This window comes from Lissotriton helveticus, chromosome 3_2 (genome assembly GCF_964261635.1).
Source record: "Lissotriton helveticus chromosome 3_2, aLisHel1.1, whole genome shotgun sequence".
Classification (NCBI taxonomy): Eukaryota; Metazoa; Chordata; class Amphibia; order Caudata; family Salamandridae; genus Lissotriton; species Lissotriton helveticus.
This window is the reverse complement of record NC_136062.1, coordinates 267,707,215-267,727,298: the sequence shown is the minus strand read 5'-3', so window position 1 is coordinate 267,727,298 and position 20,084 is coordinate 267,707,215. Positions and strand designations below refer to the sequence as shown.

The window sequence follows — 20,084 nt, the reverse complement described above, 5'->3', positions numbered from 1 at the left end:
TCATGTAATGTAACGTTTGCTTTTGTAATTTGTTCACTTGTAATGTTCTCATGTATCAGTTCTGTTCCTATTGTGAAGCGCTCTGACACCTTCGGGTAAAGTCCGCGCTATATAAAAACCGCATACATAAATAAATAAATAAAAACAGTAGACTTGAAACTGGAGAGGGGGTAGCTGAAATGTCTTCAAAAGAGAAACGCTTTGTTATTTGTTATTCTAACACTTATTGTTCTACCTCACTTTCAATAGACTCCAACACGCATTCGACTCGAGTCTAAATCATGTTGCGCTAAGTCTCGCTGGTGTACTATTACTGTATTACTATCACCATAATTGTTGCCTTATTTAATTCTATATGCTTTATAATTATAATCATGCAGCTTACTTATTACTCCTTTTTAATGTTAAGCGCTCTAACACGTTTGGATAATACGCTTAGCCATGGTAGAGTAATACAGCAATCGCTAAAGAAATGCACCACGCAATGTGTATTGGTTTCATCCTTTCGTCTCCTGATTCTAAAATGGAAGGGAGAGAAACATACTAGGACGCATACGAACGCACTCGGATCTTCTTGACGTCAACTGTTACGTAAAGTTACTCTCCTATCCGCCCACTCGATTCTTCTTTTTTTTTCTCCTCAGCTTCTAGCTGGTTGGCTACGTAGCAGGCGCATGCGCATTGCGACGCCGCTTTTCATACTCGCGCTCTTCGGTGGCTTGCTCCGTTCTCTCCTTCTCGCACATCTGCAAAATGGCGGCCGCTGTCTCCGAGGGTAAGAAGATCACCGAGCTGCGCGTCATCGACCTTAAGTCCGAGCTAAAGCGTCGTGGGCTGGACATCACGGGAGTCAAGACCGTACTCATTTCTCGCCTTAAACAGGTGAGGCACTGTTACAGTCCTTATGCCATTCTACAAAGGGTGAGGCCGCGCGTTCACCTCGAATAGCGGTACCATATGGGTTTTTGTAAGAGTTGCATGCTACGTGTTACTTCGTGGTGCGTTCTGTCCCTGAGGCGGCTATAGTCCGGATTTCCATTTGAGTTCGGTTGGTTCTTGCAGTTTTGTTGCAGCCCTCTCACCCTCATGGTCTCTCGGGCATGACCGCCACCGCGAGTGATGGCGCTGATCCTCTAGGGCAATCTCGTATCTCGCTCCACCGGCCGCCATGTTGTGTGCGTAGACTTTATAGACGGAGGCGGTGCCCGCTGCCTAATCATGACTGAGACCGTGGTATCTAGATTTTTCGGGGGCAGGTTCCCATTGACCTAACCGTGTACAGCGTTCGTTGCTGGTGCGGTGCAATGGACTACCTATTCTCAGAGACGCTGCCGGGTTCCCTTGAGGCAGGCGCTACGGGACAGTGACTTTCTTGAATACATAAGGCGGTCGAATTGCAACGGTAGTCTTAAAGAATCCTAGATTTACGACTATGCTGGCCCAGCCCTATTATCTGGTGGGCCCGCTCTTTCTCCTTCCTTGTCTCCCTTCCCTTATCTCCTGCCAATCCTCTCCATTGGTGTTCGGGCTCTGCTTCCCGGTAGTGGCCTCCACTGAGACCCCCGGTCCAGCCACTATCCCCCTCCCCCTGGGGATTGGGGGGCCGAACCAAGGGGCCTTCAAAACGCAGCTTTTAAATTAGTTTCCCCCGGGTTGAGAATGAGATGGTGCCTGGGATTTGATTTGATTCGTTTTTGTAGTCTACAACTAAAGCGCCATTGCTACTCTACATTTGTAGCCATATAACTGCGACCTGAGTACGTGGATCTGAGACTGGTTCTAAAAAGTGTGTTGAAGGGCTCCAGTTGCAACTCTTTTGTTTGCTTACAGTCGGCATGATGTGGGTAATGTTAGTACTTCGGAACGGGGTTGGGTGCGACGCTAATTGAGCAGGGCGGTTCTCCAGCGAGGCTGCAGCAGGGCCTACTACGAGAGGAGTCTGTGGTGGCATGATCTCAGTTTTGAGAGAATACATTCATCAGGTTAGCGAGAAATACTATTATTCATAGTTTGGACAGGCAGCAGCCGTTTATGTGCAAGGTAAACGTATTGTCAAACATTGACGTGACATACTAAACGTCAATACAGCATGCCGTAACTTCATTCTGCAAGACACTGTGTGCCACATAATCTCTAATGAAACGCTGCATCCCTCCTAAACTTGGAGTACGGTCAGCTAACATAACGGCTTCACAGAATTTTAAAGCAAGCCTTTTACTTAAAACTCTTAATACACACTGGACTTTTCATTTTATGAAACCATTATTCATACGACGCATTTGTTTTTACAAGATATCATAATGTCAGAGGCCATCTGCGGGCCAGTTCTTCTAAGTAGGGAATTCCACCGCCCCTTGTAAACGCCAGAAATAACTTGTAGTCGGATACATAAGGTAACGGCAAAATTGACACGCTACATAATATTCTGAACTTCAAAACTGGTTGCATTCTAGCTTATCTCCTATTTCATATAAATCTGGGCGACATTAAACTGATAATTAAGCAATATCTTTTCCATTACCGCAAGCTGATACTAAGTTTCAAGTATTACAATGTTGGGATGATACAATCTTGTTAGATCAGACAGACATAGGGTTTCAGATATCTTTGGAGGCCTTTGCCTGTTACAACGAAATGAACACTATCCAAATTATTGGGTCTAAAACTAAGGGCATTGTTTTGGTTTACCAGTAAACTAAAACAATTTGTTTTCAAACTGTAGAGGGATACTTTCTACAAAGTTTTAGGGGTTCGGGTGGATGAGAGGTCGATTAAAGAATCTGAACTATCCAGACGCAACCTGCTCCCGCACAGGTAATTGATTATATATTGATGCCAACACTGACTTTCACTGATGAAATCGCCTTCAGAAATGGTCTTCTGGCCTGGAAATTAAATTCATTAGACAGCAATTAGTACAAAACGATTTTTTTGTGCTGTATTAAAACGGGCAACCGATGGTACACTATCCGTGGCAGCTATTTATATTCGAGAAATCGTAATCGAACTACTGCTCCCGCAACTCCCATAGACAACTTGGCGCATGACATTTGGGGAACACATTTCCCTCCTAAACACTTGACAAACATTTTGGTGAAGCAAGCTAAAATCATACCCGCAGATTTCTACATTAAGAATTTGTGGTGGGTAGTTACTTTGTGCGACTCCCCCGAATTTACTACTTGGTTTAAAATAATCATTAGCAAGGGAACTGAAATTGCAATTTATACGACTATTTCTGAACGATACCCTTGAAAGCCTATTGGTACACCAGATTATGCAGCTCATCTCCATAATCATTATGCAAATATATGTATTTGTACGAAACTGCAGGCACTAAAGACATTTTAGCGGTGTCTGGCTTTTAAAATCATAACCTGTGGAGACGCTGTCGAGTTTTGTCCGAGGGAATCTACCCGATTACCGGCTCAGTTTTATTTAAGTTTATGAATGCGGCGGTCAAGGAACTGAACGACGTGCAAACAACTGCAATAGCCTCAGAAAATCAAAATCCACAATATCATTTTTACATGATCTTCCTTGAAGACAAGCGTATTAAGTGACGATAGGAATGTTTTATATTTGATTGCATTTTAATTTTTTATCTTGCAGTTAGGAGTGGACGAGATGTGTAATGATTTTAAATGGTAAAATACAATGTATATCTTTTCATGGTAATGGAAGCTTGATTACACGTGAACACCGCTAGTAATTCAGTTATTTACGAGCCACATACATGTTTGTTCTGTTGGGCCCGGAACATAAGTTACAGATGTGACTCGCTTGTTGTCTTGTTTGCAAGCTGCGCCATCTTCCTTTCGTTCAGAGTACACTGGGGATATCACCTGCTACAAAGAGCAAACAGATTTGGTTTGAGATGCACTCCCCAACGTTATGGGGCTCATCAGAGTGCTGACTATTCCTAGGCATAGAGGTGATAAGGAGGAATTTTCTTTTTTGGAGGACTTTTAAAAGTGACGGTAATGTGCTGAACAGTGCATATGTAATATTGGTTGCTGGTTGTATTATATATAGAGCAACTTAAAAGCAAAAGATAGCAGTTGGAATGTGCACTTTGCCCAAAGGCAAGGATTCACTAACTAAGTGTAGTGTGCTAGTGTACCGAGTTGCTGAATAGTCGGACTTTTACGTTTAATATCGTGATTCATGAGTTCCTTTTGCTTTCTCTGCTTCTAGTTGCCTCATTTGTTGATCAAGTTGGTTGTTGCTTCATATGCTACCCCACCCCCCCTCCAGATGTCTCATGTTGGTTGCTGCACATGGTTTGTGTTAATGGATAAGCCAAATGATTGTCCATTGATCCACGTGTGTCCTGAACCCCCATTGGATGCCAGTTTACACTGTTAACGCATGTTTATTTGCAAGAGTATAATCTGCTGACAATCTATAGTATTGGGGTGTAGCTGAAATGACCAGAGACCAGAACAGCAAAGTAGACTTGTGTAGAATGTATTAACTTTAAGTCCAGATGCTAGAACCCATGGCTAGGGACGAGCTACTGAGACGAAGGGACAGTACAGCTGACCCTCAACTGGCAACCAAAGAGTTCCAAAAGACTCGGAACCTCCAATGATGCATATAGATTCTAATGCTTGCTTTAAGGAAATGGAGGGACATGCAACATACCCACATACACCATCACCCCCACCAATAAAGAAAAAGTTAATAATAATCTCTAAACTGAACCGAAAATGTGAATACACTTTCAGAAACCTATTCAACACACTCTAAGTAGTAGAAAAGAAAAACATACTTGAGTACTTATGTAACCTGTCCCTGGAAACACCAGCTGAACATGCAGGAACAATAGAATCACTAATGCATTAACCGCATCGTTGCGGCACATCTTCCCCTGCTGTGCTGGAATATGCAAAAACCCATTATTCATGACGAGCTGGGCTCGTCATGAGCGTGCGAGGAGGCTACCTCATGACGAGCCCAGCTCGTCATGAGCGTCGAAGGGGTTAAAAAATGCCTGTTGCATTCCTTGAAGGGGTTCATTATTCTGCACTTTCGCACTGTTGGTTGAACAATCTGTATTAGATTTGACAGCCCCACCCTCAAATTTGAGAAATCCTATGAGTTTATTCACAGTAACCTGTACTAACAAAACAATAGAAAAACACAGTACCTCCGGAGTGCATTCGGGTTCCTGTGCCCTGGAAACTTATAGAGAAGACATTGGTATTAAAATGACATTGTGTTGGAACGCCATCAAATATTACGACAACTCTTTCCTTCAGAATCTTATACTTTGAGTGAATTTGAGAGAAATAGTTGGGAAAACATTGCATAGCTACATCACATCCTTTATGTAATTGTGACTCATGAGGATTAGGTTTACCATTAAGTGCGCGGTGCGTCCTAGTTTTAGAAATGGGAACCGACCTGCTCTTACTCCATCAACCCCTTCCATGCAACAAACCGGCTTTCCTACTCGCGCTCAATTGTGAAAATAGATAACCCTTTTTAAACACCAAAAGGCTTCTTAATGTGAACCCAGTTTCCAGTAGCAAAATATTCTGTGAAATGTCTCAAACCACCAAATTGTAGTTGTTCTTCTTCACCTTTACACTTTTTTGTAACAAACATCCAGATGATATAGAAAAAACACTAGATTTACTTTTCCTCCCTCTTAACATCTCAAAAGGAGTGAATCCTGACTTAGAATACGGAGAGTATTGATAAGATATTAACCTGTCTTAAAAAAAAAAACGTTGTATCAATCCCAGCAGAAAGAGCAGGCTGAATCCCTTCCTTGAGAACTGTTTGCCCTCTTTACCAAGCCATTGACTAAGTGATCATGCATACTTAACTGACTGTTTAATGTCATGTTTGGGTAGAAAATTAATAATCTCCCTGGAAACAAGATCAGTGCTTTGCTCTTAACCCCTTCCGTGCGGGGCACATTCCTCCGCTGTGCTGGGGGCGCGTACAGTGCCCCGGTGCTCATGACGAGGTCAGCTCGTCATGAGCCACGGCGCTACAGTGCTCATGACGAGCTGAGCTAGTCATGGCCACGCCCGTTCCAATGGAACGCTCAGCACAGCAGGGGAATCAGCCCAGCATGCGAGTGTTCCATGTAACGGGCGCGGTCACGACGAGCTGACCTCGTCATGAGCACCCAAGGGGTTAATATTTCTTTAGGAGTTCCTTCTAGGCTAAACACATCATTAAGAAACAAGCATTGGCATTGCCAATAGGTCTCGCTTGTGGGACCTTCGAAGTATTTAGTTTTGCAGCACAATATCCTTGTTGCATAATCGGATATTGTGCTGCAAAACTAAATACTTATAAGGTCCCACAAGCGAGACCTATTGGCAATGCCAATGCTTGTTTTTTTTGTGCTGCTTTTTAAAAATAATTTAAAATACGTTTGCCTTGATATCTGCTAAATAGTTTAGTCCTTGTGTGCTGCACTGTCTATATGGTTATCAGCAATATATAAAAATTAAATGATACTGCACTATCTTCTTCTAGGAGTTTGACAATATATGTGCAGCAAAGTAACGTATGTTATGCAAGTCCCTACGACTTGCACGGCAGGGTGTCAAAGAGGACATATTGTACCCGGCTGCTACCCTGGCTGATGACGGAAAGGGCTGGTCAAAAAGGGGAGGAAGGACAGAGATGAGTGTGATCGAATGGGGAGACGGAGTCAGAGAAGGATGCAGGGATAGGAGGGGTTCATTGAGAAGGGGAGCGAAGGAGGGGGAAGTGATCCACCAAGGAACGTTTAAAAATGCAAAACGTTTGTACTCTTGCTGCAGCCAAGTACGTTTTTGTGAAAAGAGAAAGCTGCTGTCTTGTGATGCCATGCTGTTCCAAACATCAACAGCTAATTGAAACCCTGGCTATGGAGTATTTGTCTGACATGTAATGTCTTTCTGCTGAGAAAGAAAGCACATGAGTGAGACGGCGGCTATGGAGTATTTGTCTGACATGTAATGTCTTTCTGCTGAGAAAGAAAGCACATGAGTGAGACGGCAACACAGGTGGAGTGGGGGAGAAACAGACTGGTGAGAAAGGGATATTTTGTTGTGAAAGGGGATAAGCTGCAGAGTACTCACAGCACGGCCCACGGGAGTGACGAGCAAGTAACAAGTTTTAGTTTTCACCAATTTCACCAACCAGTCAAAACAATATAGTGCCCCTCGTGTTCACGCAGCTCAAGCTGAAGGAGGAGGGGGTGCGAGGGATGAGGGAACATGGCCTGGGGGAAGCTGGCTGGGGAGGGGGAGGAGAAATGCAAGGAAGGCTGTAATTAGGGGAGGAGAAGCAGCAGAGCGCACGCTGGGCGAAGCCCTTTGATGTGCTGTGCGGCAAATGGAGGGAGGCTGATGCGCGTTCATGTTTGAACACGTGGTTCACATGAACTTCATGAAAACGCCAGCAAAAAGCTGGTGGTTTCATGATGTTTTCGTCGCTTGAATTCTCGCTCCGCTCGATGCGCATGCGCGCATCGATAGGTCGCGAGACCTAAAAACAACCGACTGAATATAAATAGGTTTAACAAGATGATGATGATCCACTTAGAGTGGCAATTGATCAATAGCAACAAACACTTGTTGCAGAAAGATAGTAATTCAAATAGGTTGGAAAAATCTAGAGCGATAGTGCGGCATGGTTCACAAGACATAGGAGTTGGAATGGGAGCTACAATTCTTACCGTGCAAACACCGGTTAGAGGGTTGCACATAATGCTATTTCGAGAAGTATTGGAATATTTGTAAGGTATCAAACCGTTGAGGACTCAGTTCTCAAAGTACAGGATTTTTGTGTCCAGGTTTTAAATAGATCCTAAACCTGCATAGATTAATCCAACTTAATTCCTACAATTGATGGCTGCGTATACTTTTGTACGAATAATCCTTAAGGAAAATCTCCACAGTGAAAAAAACCCTGGTCACTATCTGTCCCCAAAAGCCTTTGGAGAAATATCTGGAGCTTCCAGTTTAAAGAAAGCAGGCCACAAAGAGAAGAAGGTATTATCTGACAAGATAGGGACCGATGCACTAGGGTCTGCCCGACATGATTTGAAGCAGGTTACCACCAATCACAGCTTGACAAATGGGACTTTACAGACTAACATACCTTTGGTTACAGTAAGAACTGGTGGATTTGCTAGTGCAATACTGAACTTTAGTGTCAACCATGCTAATACTCCTACAACATCCCTGAACATCTAGATTGTGTTGGCCACTGACCTCAGTAATGCCCATACATTTAGTATTTAAGGGTTCCTTCGAATCTTGTTCCTCAGATTCGATGACCTAAGAAGGACCGAAGACCCATGCAGCAGCGAAGGAGGAAGGCGAAAACTGACTTTTCCCCAGCCCTACCGGCCTGTCCCCCGCTTCAAGGTACATGCTCACACAAACCAGCGTGTCCAGCAGCTAGCAACCTCGAAGAGCCCTGGAGACCTGAGCTCCCTTCTAAGACTTTTTTCCGGTGGACACTGGATTTGTCCAGAAAGAAACCACCCCGCCTTTTGCCTGTGTCCAGGTTGCCCAATGACCCAGTGATGTCCCCCTAGCGATCCTTGCCTGGAATCTAGCGAGGACTTCCTCTCCTGAGCTTGCCCACAATGCCTGCAGCATCCTCTTCAAATGTCCCCCGGCTGCAACCGGATCCAGTGAGGAACCAAACACCCTGGCACCTGCATCCCCCAGGCCTTGGCAGTGACTAACTAATGGTGACCTGGCATTACCAAACAAGCATTTGCAATGCAATAGGTCTCGCATTATTAACGTTTGAACTATTGGTGTTGCATTATTTAGCAATGCCAATAGCTCACAGTTTAATAATACGAGACCTATTGCATTGCAAATGCTTGTTTAAGTTTGCCACTGTGTCCCTTCTTCCTTCTGCCTGCCTCTTCTATTACTCTCAATCTCATGCCTATCCATCTTAAGCGCTTTTGGGAAACCATAACTATCTTATCAATTGCATCTTGCGTATTCCCCTCTAATGATCACATATGTCAATAATGTGCTACAAACAAACTGGTATGAATGCATGGAATAAGTATGAAAAACTAACTAATGGACTGACTGCTAACTTTGGGCTCCTGGGTAGCATGTTACTCACCATAAAGCGTTTTGACGCCTCACCAGGGGGAGTAAACAAATTATAAATGCAATTTAAATATTTAAACAACTTAAAATGTTTTGCAAACATTTGCATATCTTGTACAGGGATACAGGGAATCTCTAGTTTGCTTTTTAGTCGTTACCTTTGACCGAAGTTAAGGTTGTTTTTTTTACAGGCAATTATGAATCCATCTCTGATAGCGGGGCCTGACTGGAATCTTAAATCAACACTGCATTCAAAATAGGGTAACAGGAGCATAGTTGGGTGATAGCAACCCATCCAGCTTTGAAAGGACCCACTTGGTCTGCAACCCACCGAGAAAATAAGTGTCAGCCTGGCCCTTCCTGATAGCAGTATACAATACCAGCGCATTGGGGGAGTTCGGAAGGCTTGTCTAAGGGGATCTTCTTATTTGCCAGCCCTTTGCGTGGTAGAGTTTTAGGTGAAACCTCTTGGTTTCGTTCACACATTTTCCTTTCTTTTTAAATTGTATATGTTTGGTTCTCCTCTAAACCATTTGACGTCCGAGGCAGCGCTTCTTGAGAACAGTGAAATTGATTCACTCCGATTAATACAGTGCTTTAAGGTTTATTTCCAATCCAGAATTTCAGCACAACATAGATTAGCCAGTTCCATTTAGATAACATATTTTGTACCCCACAAAAACACACTCCCTCAAAGAGGCACATTAGACAACAAGGCACTCACTGACTGACGCAATAACAGCGCGTAACACTGGTGTTCAAGGGGACTGTGCGAGTGCTTGTAATGAAACAAGGAGAGCCAGTCGCAAGTCCCAACAAGGGAGGCCTGTGTGAAAGTGCCACATGACGCAAGTCCACTAAAGCTGTGGTAAAGATCTTAACGCAGTGAGGCCGGCGGATCTGCTTTTAAAGCGATATCTACAGTAATGGCAAACGGGAGCTTTTATCTCACGACACAAACACTTGATCTGCAGAGGCCTCTTAAACAAGGCTTACCGCCACGTACCCTTCTCCACGATTATGGCATAACCCCGTCCGCGCTGGCCAACTTCCAGATGGAGAGCTGACAGCCACGCTTGACAACCCTACCAAGTACATAGTAGCCATGGCGTCTAACCGCATAGAACACACACTATAGGTCGCTTTTGGGTGTACGGGTTTTGTTTAGATGAAGCCAGAATATGCTCTTTGATAAAAATAACAAATTGCGCTCCCGAAACCTCCTTTTCCCTTCTCTCTTTGGAAAACATACTATAAATGAAGTTTTCAAAAGCCACTGATAGCGCGGGACCTCCCTGCAGGAAGCCGTGTTTGTTTTCGCGGGCACTGATAAATCACACTCCGCACCATAAAAGTTCGGGATATAAATCCCTCGGCAGGGGTGCAGTGACTCCAGATGCCCGTGCTGGTGCTGTGGAAGGAGTGGGCGAGATGTAACCTGAGGCTAGCTCAGTTAAGCAAAGTGGTGCGCGTGTCACACCCGTGTCTGGGCATGATCATTGCTCCTCCCACGGCCTATTGGTGTCTATTACGCGTTTGGTGCGCATAATAGACACCAATAAACCATGGGAGGAGCTATGCGGGCGCCTCGGGCCAATTGCCTGCAGTCTTTTAGAATAAGACGCACACAAAGGCCAATGAGGTAGCTCAAAAGGAAACGCGTGTGCTAGTCCTACGTCAGCGCACATTCCCTGTTTTTCACATACAAAATGTCTCTTGTTGCGCGAGCACTGCTGTGGAGTGCACCACCAGGCGGCGAGACCTAAACGGTAACTAAAGTAATATTTTTAAAGACATTGGCCTAGAGATAGTCATTAGGTGTATTTCTACCTTGTATGAGAGTGTGCAACAAATGCATTATACAGCTACACTTTGATAAGCCTAACTGCTCAGCCCAGCAACGATTCAATTGAGACTAAGTTATTATCTACTTTATCCTCTCTTAGACCTTTGGGGATTTATTGGATTCTGTGCACACCATATCTTTTAGATATATTATATACAGATCCAGCTTCCTACAGTAAACATCCTAGAAGACACGTTTTATGAAGGTGATCGTCTTGGTAGCAATACCAGACTAGAAGTATTGGTGGACTTAAAACGTTTACTGTGTGAATGTCTTTGAGAATGTTGGGTGTTGGTTTGTGTTAAAACCTAATTGTGAAGGAACGGTGAATTATGTTTAAAACGTTCTTAATCCGTCCTCCAAGGTAGCAAAATTGTGGCATTCACTTGATATAAAAAAGGGCAGTTTTAAAGTTACTTGGAGAGATCTGATGTGTAAAAAAATGCCCTCTTTTTGCATGGTTTCCCCCACGTTTTGCCAAACTTGTTGATGTACCTTGAGTATGCCCTGGGTTCCTGCCTACCAGGTACCCAGGGCCTATGTTCTTTCCCTAAAACTGGATTTATACGAAACCTAATTGGCACTCTTTAAACCATTGGTACCAAGGGCACTGTGGCTAGGGAAGGCCTCTAAGTGCTGCAGCCTTATTGTGCCACCCTTCGAGGCCCTGTACCTTTATATACACACACTACCGTTACAGGCTGAGGGTTTTGGGGCAGAACAAAGGGAAGAGTCAAAATGGCACACATCCCTGTGTGCCATGCCTACAACCCCCTGCCCTGTCATTGTTCAGCCACCCCTATAGCTGGGTGCCCTCTAGCGGTGGTGAGGGTATAGGTGCATGAGCCCTGTGCCCCTACAGTGTCTAAGCCAATTAGACGCAAGTGCAGTAATGCTATTATGAGTATATGGTATTGGGAGTTATGAACTCCAAAGCACCATAATGGCTTTACTGAAAACTTGTAAGCTTGCTATCAAACTTTTCTGCAGATTAAACCCACACTGATGCCAGTGTGGAATTTAATGAAAAATGCACTACAAACTAACTAGTGTCCTTGCTTATTGGCTGCTCTCCAGCTGCCACCACCAGACCTGTTTCTGGACAAAGCAAATCCTGGGACGAGGTGCCAACCCTCTCCCCCAGGATGAGCAGGCTACTCGAAGGGGGAGCTACAAAGGCTTGCCACCTTTGTGAGATACCCCAGCCATTTGCTGCTTCCAGCAACTGTCCCCCGCCAGTTCTAACCCCACTATGGGTTGGAGAATTGGTGCGAAAACCTAGTGAGGGAGGAGTGCCCACCTTTGCCAACCCCGCCCCTCAGGTGGGTGAGGCGAGGTGAAGCACAACTCAGTTCCGCCATCTTGCAGATGGAGGGACATAGCCAACTGGAGAGGCATATGCCCCTTCCCACGCACGGAGCGTCCTACGTACCTCGTCTGAGAATTAGACCCAATTTATGAAGGGTACTGCTATATATTAAGGTGTATGGGCAACTCACTTATCAGTGTATGCCACAGGCCCCTAGATAAGATTTCAAACTATAAAAAGTTGTGTACAGGAGGGTGGCAGCCTTCGTAGCACATTCAGAATACAAGCTATATGCCAGGTATCAATACTACATTGGGCTATCGGCATGCATGACAGACAGGTCCTGTATTTTACTCTATGACCAAGACAGCTGAAGGGACCATTTAGCACTCACTAGTCTTTTGGTCACAAGTAGCAGTTGAATACCCTAAATACAGAATAAGAGGTGTCTGATCTAATTTTGGCAACATTCTTGTGTTGTGGGAGTCATTTGAGTCTTGGAAAAATATAGTCTAATTGGAATCCACCATCGAAATGCGTTGACGCTCGAATATATAATCCGTGTAGTGGCTGGAACTACAGATATTGAATAAAGCGCAGTGTATCGGGTTCCAGTTTTTATTTGTTTCTAATACAGATCTGTTCTTTCATGACTAATTGTAATTGTTTTTTGTTTACTCTCCACAACAAATTGTTCTGTTTTTGGCTTTGTATTTTTCTTGTTTTTATTATTTGCTTCTCTGAGTTATCTATAGATATCAGTGCGGCTTTTTGAGGTACAACTTAGAATACTTTTGTTTAATCTATGTATTAATTTGAAATTCTTAATATTTTCATGTGCAACTTTTTATCCTGTTTTTAATTAACAATTGATGTTGTACCCTTTTGCACCTGTTTTTAATAATAGACATATTTTCCTCTTTTGGCCTTGGGTCTGCAACTAGATTCCCAAATGTGTTTTTCAAGCGAATATCAGTAGATTATTTGTTTCCAAGTGGTAATTACTATCCAATAAACCAAAATAAGCCTTGTTTTTTCAATAGGGGGGGTGTACCCACCCCAAGCAAGGGACCCAATAGTCCTGACCTTTATTTACCTGTAACCCCCTAAATCTAGTATTTAGGAGCAACCCTGAACCATACCTCTTCAGACAAGAACGGACCAGAAGAGAAAAAGGACAGCTGTGCTGAACTAAGACGACTATGCCCACTGGCTTTGCCCTAGCCCTACCGGCCTGTTCTCACCTTGAACCTGCCCCAGCGAATTCCAGGTGTCCGGCAGCCTTCAAGAACCCAAAGGTCCTGCCACGCCTTTCAAAACCAAGACTTTCTCCCGTGAGCACTGGATTTACTCGCCCACAGACCCTGGCTCTGGCCAAGTCTGCACCAGACGCCCACGACCCAAGTGGAGTGTTTCAACACCACGAGGGGGTCTCCCCGGCTATCCTGACCTGCCTCGAATCTCCAATCCATGCCTGCAGGATGTCTGGAGGGACCCTCTGAACGCGTCTGGAGCCGGTAAGAAAACTCACACCTAAAGCCACCCCTGCACCCGATGTCCCACAGTCTTTGGTGAGCCACCAGACGGTGTACCAGCATCCTTTCCAACCGGTGGTCACGTCCAGAAGATCTTTGAGACTGCAGTCTGATGCAACCAGAGAATCCCCATTGAAGTCAACGGGGCACCTGTTGTCAAAGCACCCTGCACCCAGCCACCCCATGCCGCTTTGGGTGTGCATTGGGTGCTAACTCTGATCCCAGTTTGCCTTGAGCCTAACACCAGGAGCTTTGCTACCACAACCTTGTGGCCTGCTTGTGAGCTGCCACCAACCGGAAGCCCCATATCCCCCACTGGATAACATTGGGCCTCATCACTCTGCACCCTGCCGCCCCAGTGCTGCTGAAGGTGTTCTGAGTGCATCTTTGACTCTGGGGGAACCCTGGTTCTAACCACAGAATACCAACTCCCACAAACCAGTACTTACCTGCAAACCGTTAACTTCATTTCCTTCTAAAGGATTGCACTGAATGCTTTCCCTTGAATTCTTTCAGTGTGGAGTTGGTTTGTATTAAACATTGAAAAACTGCAAATTTACTAAAAGTGAATTAATTACCTTTTTATCTAGGAAATGTCTGTGTGATATTTAGGCCTATCGCACTGATTAGCAAAAGTAACTTAAAGTAATCTAAAAAGTTATATGCACAGTAAACTGTAAAGTAACAACAATTCCAAATGTTGACTTACTAGTAATTCAATCAACTGAATTTGAACCTGCATTCAACTGTAAATCTCTGCATATGATTTTGCAAAGTATTTCACTTGCCTGCACCAGGCTTGGCTTGGTTCTAGAAATAAAATGACTAAATATAATTTTTATACAAAAAAATTGGTCTGAGTTCATGTTGACATATCTTTTCTTGCCTGACTGTGTACAACAAATGCTTACACTACCATCTGCCTTGCTGCTCGCCCAAACTACCACTGGACTCTGAGCACACTATACCTCATTTTGGTATAGCATATACAGAGCCAGGGTGCTACATAATGCCTTTGGCAAATAAGAGAATTTATAGCATTTGGATTAAATGATCAAGGTCATCAGACATTAAACAATTTAGTTAGCTACTATATGCATGGCTCATTCTTTCTTAATATTCCTTTTCCAGAACAAATTTGAGAGATGGAGGAGAACCTCTTTCAAGGGCAGAGTTTCAGGAGGTTTCACTGAATGAAGGCTGTAGAGTTCTTGTTTTTTTTTTAAAACTTTTTTTTTTAACAATACAAGGAGTATTACCAGGAGTGTTGCATTCAGTTTCTTCACAACAAATTACTCTGATAACCTGTCACATTTCAATATTGAATATATTTCGGACTATTACTCAATCAGTATTACAACTTTTGTGGATTATTTTCATTTTTTACCTTCCTCTTTGGTCACAATGTTTTGAGTTTGGTTCTAGATAAATAAATGTCTAGCCAAGCTGTGGCAGACCTCAAAATAATGACTTGGGCCGTAGGTGTACTGTCCAGTTCCGGTAAACCTAATTCGTCATATTCATTTTTGCTCTCCTTCAGTGTCATAGTATAAAGCAGAAAGTACTACGGCTGAGTTATTAGTTATGGTTCCTTCAATCAATCAGAACATTTGTAAAGCACACTACTCACCCGTGAGGGACTCCACGCGCTGTTTGGGGGGGGCGGGGGGGGGGTGCTGCAACTGCTCGAATAGCCAGGTCTTTGTTAGCCTCCTGAAGGTTAGTAGGTCATGGGTCTGCCTTAGGAGGATTGGGAGGGTGTTCCAGGTCTTAGCGGCGAGGTGGGAGAGGGATCTGCCGCCAGTGGTTGCTCTTCGGATGCGGGGGACGGGGTGAGGTCGATAGAGCTGGCGGGGTTAGTTTTATTTTTTTACTTTAGTTCAGTTATTTCCTGATGTCAGTGATGGAGATTTATTTATTTATAAGCTTTTATATAGCGCGGACTAGATCCCGAAGGATATCGGAGCGCTTTACAGTTATAGGTAAGGTAACCAAGATCACTTCGAAAGTGTTGACTGTTTAGACTGAGTAGGTCTAAGGATAATGAAAGTAGATGGGAAACTTGTGCATTTCTCTGAATCTTTCTTTGCCACAAATCTATTTACCCTTTTTGCTGGTGTGGCCTTACCCTCCCACCTTAGAGATACTTTTTATACACGTCAGCCCGTTTTTTATTTTTTCCAGGGTTAGAAACGAGTAGGACTACACATTTGTCAGTTTATACAAACATACTGCGTTTAAATCCACTAATGTCAAATCTGCACAACTTTGCAGACTGAGACAAACTTGCACTCCTAAATAGCTTTGATAATTGGACCCATAATCGTGAATGTTGAACATCTATCGCTGGAGAAGAGGTTTGTGTACCACTGTAACATTTTTTAAAACCTCAAATCCACTTTAAATTCCTATAAAGTGTTTTTTAAAGTTGGGAATTAAAATGGAAAAACCACTGAAATTTTCAAGTTGAGATTAGCTTTGCAAAGAGCCTTCTAGTGCACAGGAACCTTTAGCACCATGGTTCTAACTTTTGAACCATTCGCGCTAGAAAAAAATAATTGTTAAAATCTGCACATCATGGGTTATGTGGTAAATGCATAATTATAATGGCCCTTAGTATACCGAATTAGAGCAGTGTTAACCAGCTATCCTCTTTGGCACGGATTGGACATAACTCGGATTTATTACTGAGCAAGACAAATGTGGTGCCTGCTATGGACGGAAAGTAACACAGCCTTTTTAGGTGACTTACATGGTAATGGCTCCTTAAAGTCTAGAACAATGTGCATTTGGGGGTCTTGGAGCATGACAAAACCTCTGCATTAAGTGTTGTCCAATGTGACTCTTACTTCACTTTATAAGTGTATGTGTGGGAAGAAGTGTTTGTGTGTGTGTGTACGAGAGAGTGAAAATACGTCCCTCTAATTCTTCTAAACTGCCATTCCTGAAAGGTTGCTTTTAACGGGCCCATCAATGAGGTGTCTTCTAGCAATCGAGCGTGAGAGGAGAGCACTAAAAGAAGAAACAAGGAAATGCTTTTATACTCTCTTGCCAGGCCGTAGGCCTCGGATGTAAATGCAAATGTGTTAAACATATTAATTTTCAATTTCTTCGGGAAAATATGTCTGGAGAGCGATGTGACTTTGATTAACTCCTGGCAGGACACACACATGCGAGGAACATTTTTATTGTTGTAAACATAAACCCGCATCTTAATTCGATGTTTGGTATGAGACCATGGAAACAAATTCTGCTGGCACACAGAGTGGTAAATTGTGTGTTTTTTTTTTTTTTTTTTTATGTGGAAAATGTACTAAATAATTTAGGCAGTAGTTTGGGATGGAAAGATGTACGAGGCATGGAACACAACTCATCAGGTAACAAACCCGTAGTGAGGTGAATTACAGTCTGTTTTTGTGGTTCAATTGTCGTATAAAAAGGGAGGGAGGGGGAGAAGGTAGGCAAGCGGCAAAAGTGAAAGTGATCGGTGGATGCTTCAAAGGGAAGAAGGCTCAACATGTAATGCCGGTGTTCTAACTTGATCTCCCCCGTCGGTTTGGTCTCCCCCTACACCAGAGGGGAGCTTAATACGCCTGCCCAGATGCGAAGGGGGGGAGCATTCCTATGGGGAGATCAAAACGATGTAACACCTGTCCTACCCGCATACTAGATCGATGCTGGCCAGTGATGTGCAATGTGAGGGAGGGAGAAGGGAGGCAAGTGGCAAAAGTGAGTGATCGCTGTGAAAGTGATCGGACGGAGGCAGAGGGGCAAGCACGGAAAATAAAAACAAGCAACTTAATGACCCGTGACGGAGGACACAGATGGCGGCTGCTAGAGTGAACGCAATCGCTAGGCCAGCCAGTAGCACATTGAAAACTCACCTACTAAATGTCTCTCCGACAGCGCATGCGCTGGCTCAGCGACACCTAAAAAGCATAATGCGCCTGTACACCGTATTGATACAGCTATTTAACTTAACTAATGCGCCGTTCGAGGGTGGACTCTTGATGTGAATTTTGTGCATGTCACTAGTCGTAGGACAAAAAATGGACTGACTAGAAACGATTTATAGTGAACCCAGCTAGGCCACCACATGAGAATTTCCCTCCGAATGGGATTAAGATTTGACTCTCAGATGTTTATTTAGTCATGCCTGCGTAAAGGCATAGTAGCACAGACCTTTATGTGCCGCATATGGCTCCAATATACGGACAAACCAGAGTGAGGATAGTGGGAAGCCTGATCTTGTTTCTCCTTATTTGTATAGGTTCTCCGACACTGCTTTCATTTAATATGCACTGTGGGGTTAGTGCAGAGGATCTGCAACAATTTGACGCAGGATCCTTTTTTTTTTTTTTTTTTTTTTTTTTTTTAATTCTATAATCGGGTGCCACAACACTATTTTATCAGTTGGTGTCGCTGTTCAGGTCTTTGTTAACTTAATAATTTGGTGCTGATGTTCCACCTATTTTCGTGAATGTTGATACTAGTTTCTGTGGTGTGAAGATCTGCTCTTTGTAGCCAATCCGTAAGTGTGCGGGATATAGCTTGGCAGAAACTATTTCATGTCTTGGAAGCAATTTTTTGATGGGTATTTCTATTGCCAATTGGGTTGCTTACGTACAGTCAATTTTTTTAATTTTCTATACTTTTTTAATTTTCTATACTTTTTTTAATTTTCTATACTTTTTTTAATTTTCTATACTTTTTTAATTTTCTATACTTTTTTAATTTTCTATACTTTTTTAGTTTATTCTTAATGTTCAATTAATTAAAACCATTACATGTCTAAGAGCTATGTATTGCATTTGCACTTCAAATAAAACGGCCAATACAGCCGAAATAGAATTGCAGGGAATTAAAACCAATGACAACTGTAATGTTTCATTGGTGTAAAACAGAGAAAAATGGCAAGAATAATTCAGATAAAAGCAGTATCCGATGTTTTTGAAGATAGAGGTATGGTGCCATGTGCAAACTAGTAAGTCACCCTGCTTTGAAGGCTTGGATTGCTAATAACTGCACCATATGGTGTTTTATCATGACCGCTGGGGCGTCCCTACCCTCAACGAGTGAGGGTCAGTAGAAGATGTATTCTGTCACCTTAACACAGCCGTATCACTGTGTAGGGTGCTGCATAAATCCCTTGAGATTATCAGTACCAGTAAGTGTCTCTGTCAAGTGCTTTGCCTAGGTTATGTTGCCAGTGATTGTTATCATGGCTTCAATGAGAGTGGCGGATGAGGCTCGTAAATTTCCCCAGTCTAGCTAGGGTGTTTGGTCTATTTTCAGTAAAGCGCATGTCTCCCTCCTTATAGCGTTTAACACCTTTTGACTCAAACAGCAGGAGGAGCATGTGGTGTCGATCCTTGGTCCGTTTGGGATAACAGCACAACAGGTGGAACCAGGATTATTTGCGGTAATTGCACAACATGCATTAAATTAAGTCCTCTTGATAGGCCCAAACAAGATTGAAGTCTGAGTTTGGCAGAGCAGTTGGCCTCATGTAGAGAATTTTCATGCGCACCTTGGTTTAAAGTGCTTGTTTAAAGTATGTCAGGCGCAATTCTGAGTCCATATCATGGTAGTTTAGTAGCGTAGCTATTATGCGATTTACCTTTGCCCCTAAAGGTGGAGGCCAGGGAGCCAGTGTGCTCACTACCACTAGGCCTCCCTGGGTTATTTATTTAACTCGTCATTATGTTGGCGCAATTGTTTGAAGTGTCCATTTTCCTGGCAATTTAATTTCTGTCTGGTGGCGTTCTTGTGGTAGGCGTTGCTTCATTTACATTGTCGAGCTCCTATGTTTTTGTTATGCGTATTTGAAGAAGGAGCTTAGGCTGCTGTTCTAGATTTGCAGTAAGACATGTTCCCCTCTAAGCGGTCACAAGCAAGGATCGACTGGTCCATCACTCTTGATTATCTCCATTAGCTTACAGGTCGCCGGTTCAAGGTCCCCATTGTCAACCCGAGCTCGGCTCCATAAGTCCAGCCAAAGCAAGAGTAGTGAATGATCATGCTTTGGGTGCAGGCAAACATGTATTTATCGCAGTATGGTGTTGACTTGACACCCCTGTCTATTCTTAGTCCATTTCTATTAAAGTATAAACACAAATACTTCGTTTCAGTGCCCTGTGAAATTTGTGCCATGTGTTAAAGAACTTTTAATTTTGTTTAGGCTGTTGAAGACGAAGGAGGTGATCCTGATAATATGGAAGTAGTTGCCACTGCAGATAATTCGACAAAGAAAATGACTAAAGTCAAAGGTAAGTTGGATGTAGAAGCTCTAAGGC

At 43.4% G+C, this 20,084-nt stretch overlaps 1 protein-coding gene across 8 annotated transcripts in view; it reads left to right on the top strand.

The window, feature by feature from the left end:
• The first annotated feature begins 685 nt into the window (after positions 1-685).
• The window catches only part of SLTM (SAFB like transcription modulator), a 340,694-nt gene continuing 321,295 nt past the window's right edge, over positions 686-20,084 (top strand). The window contains exons 1-2 of one of the 8 annotated variants that reach the window (XM_078685169.1): positions 686-882; positions 19,970-20,057. In XM_078685169.1, coding sequence (XP_078541295.1) covers positions 754-882; positions 19,970-20,057 — 217 coding nt within the window. In that variant the 5' untranslated portion in view covers positions 686-753. The remainder of the gene's footprint in view (positions 883-19,969; positions 20,058-20,084) is intronic. The other 7 variants (XM_078685170.1, XM_078685172.1, XM_078685171.1 and 4 more) reach the window with 7 other exon arrangements.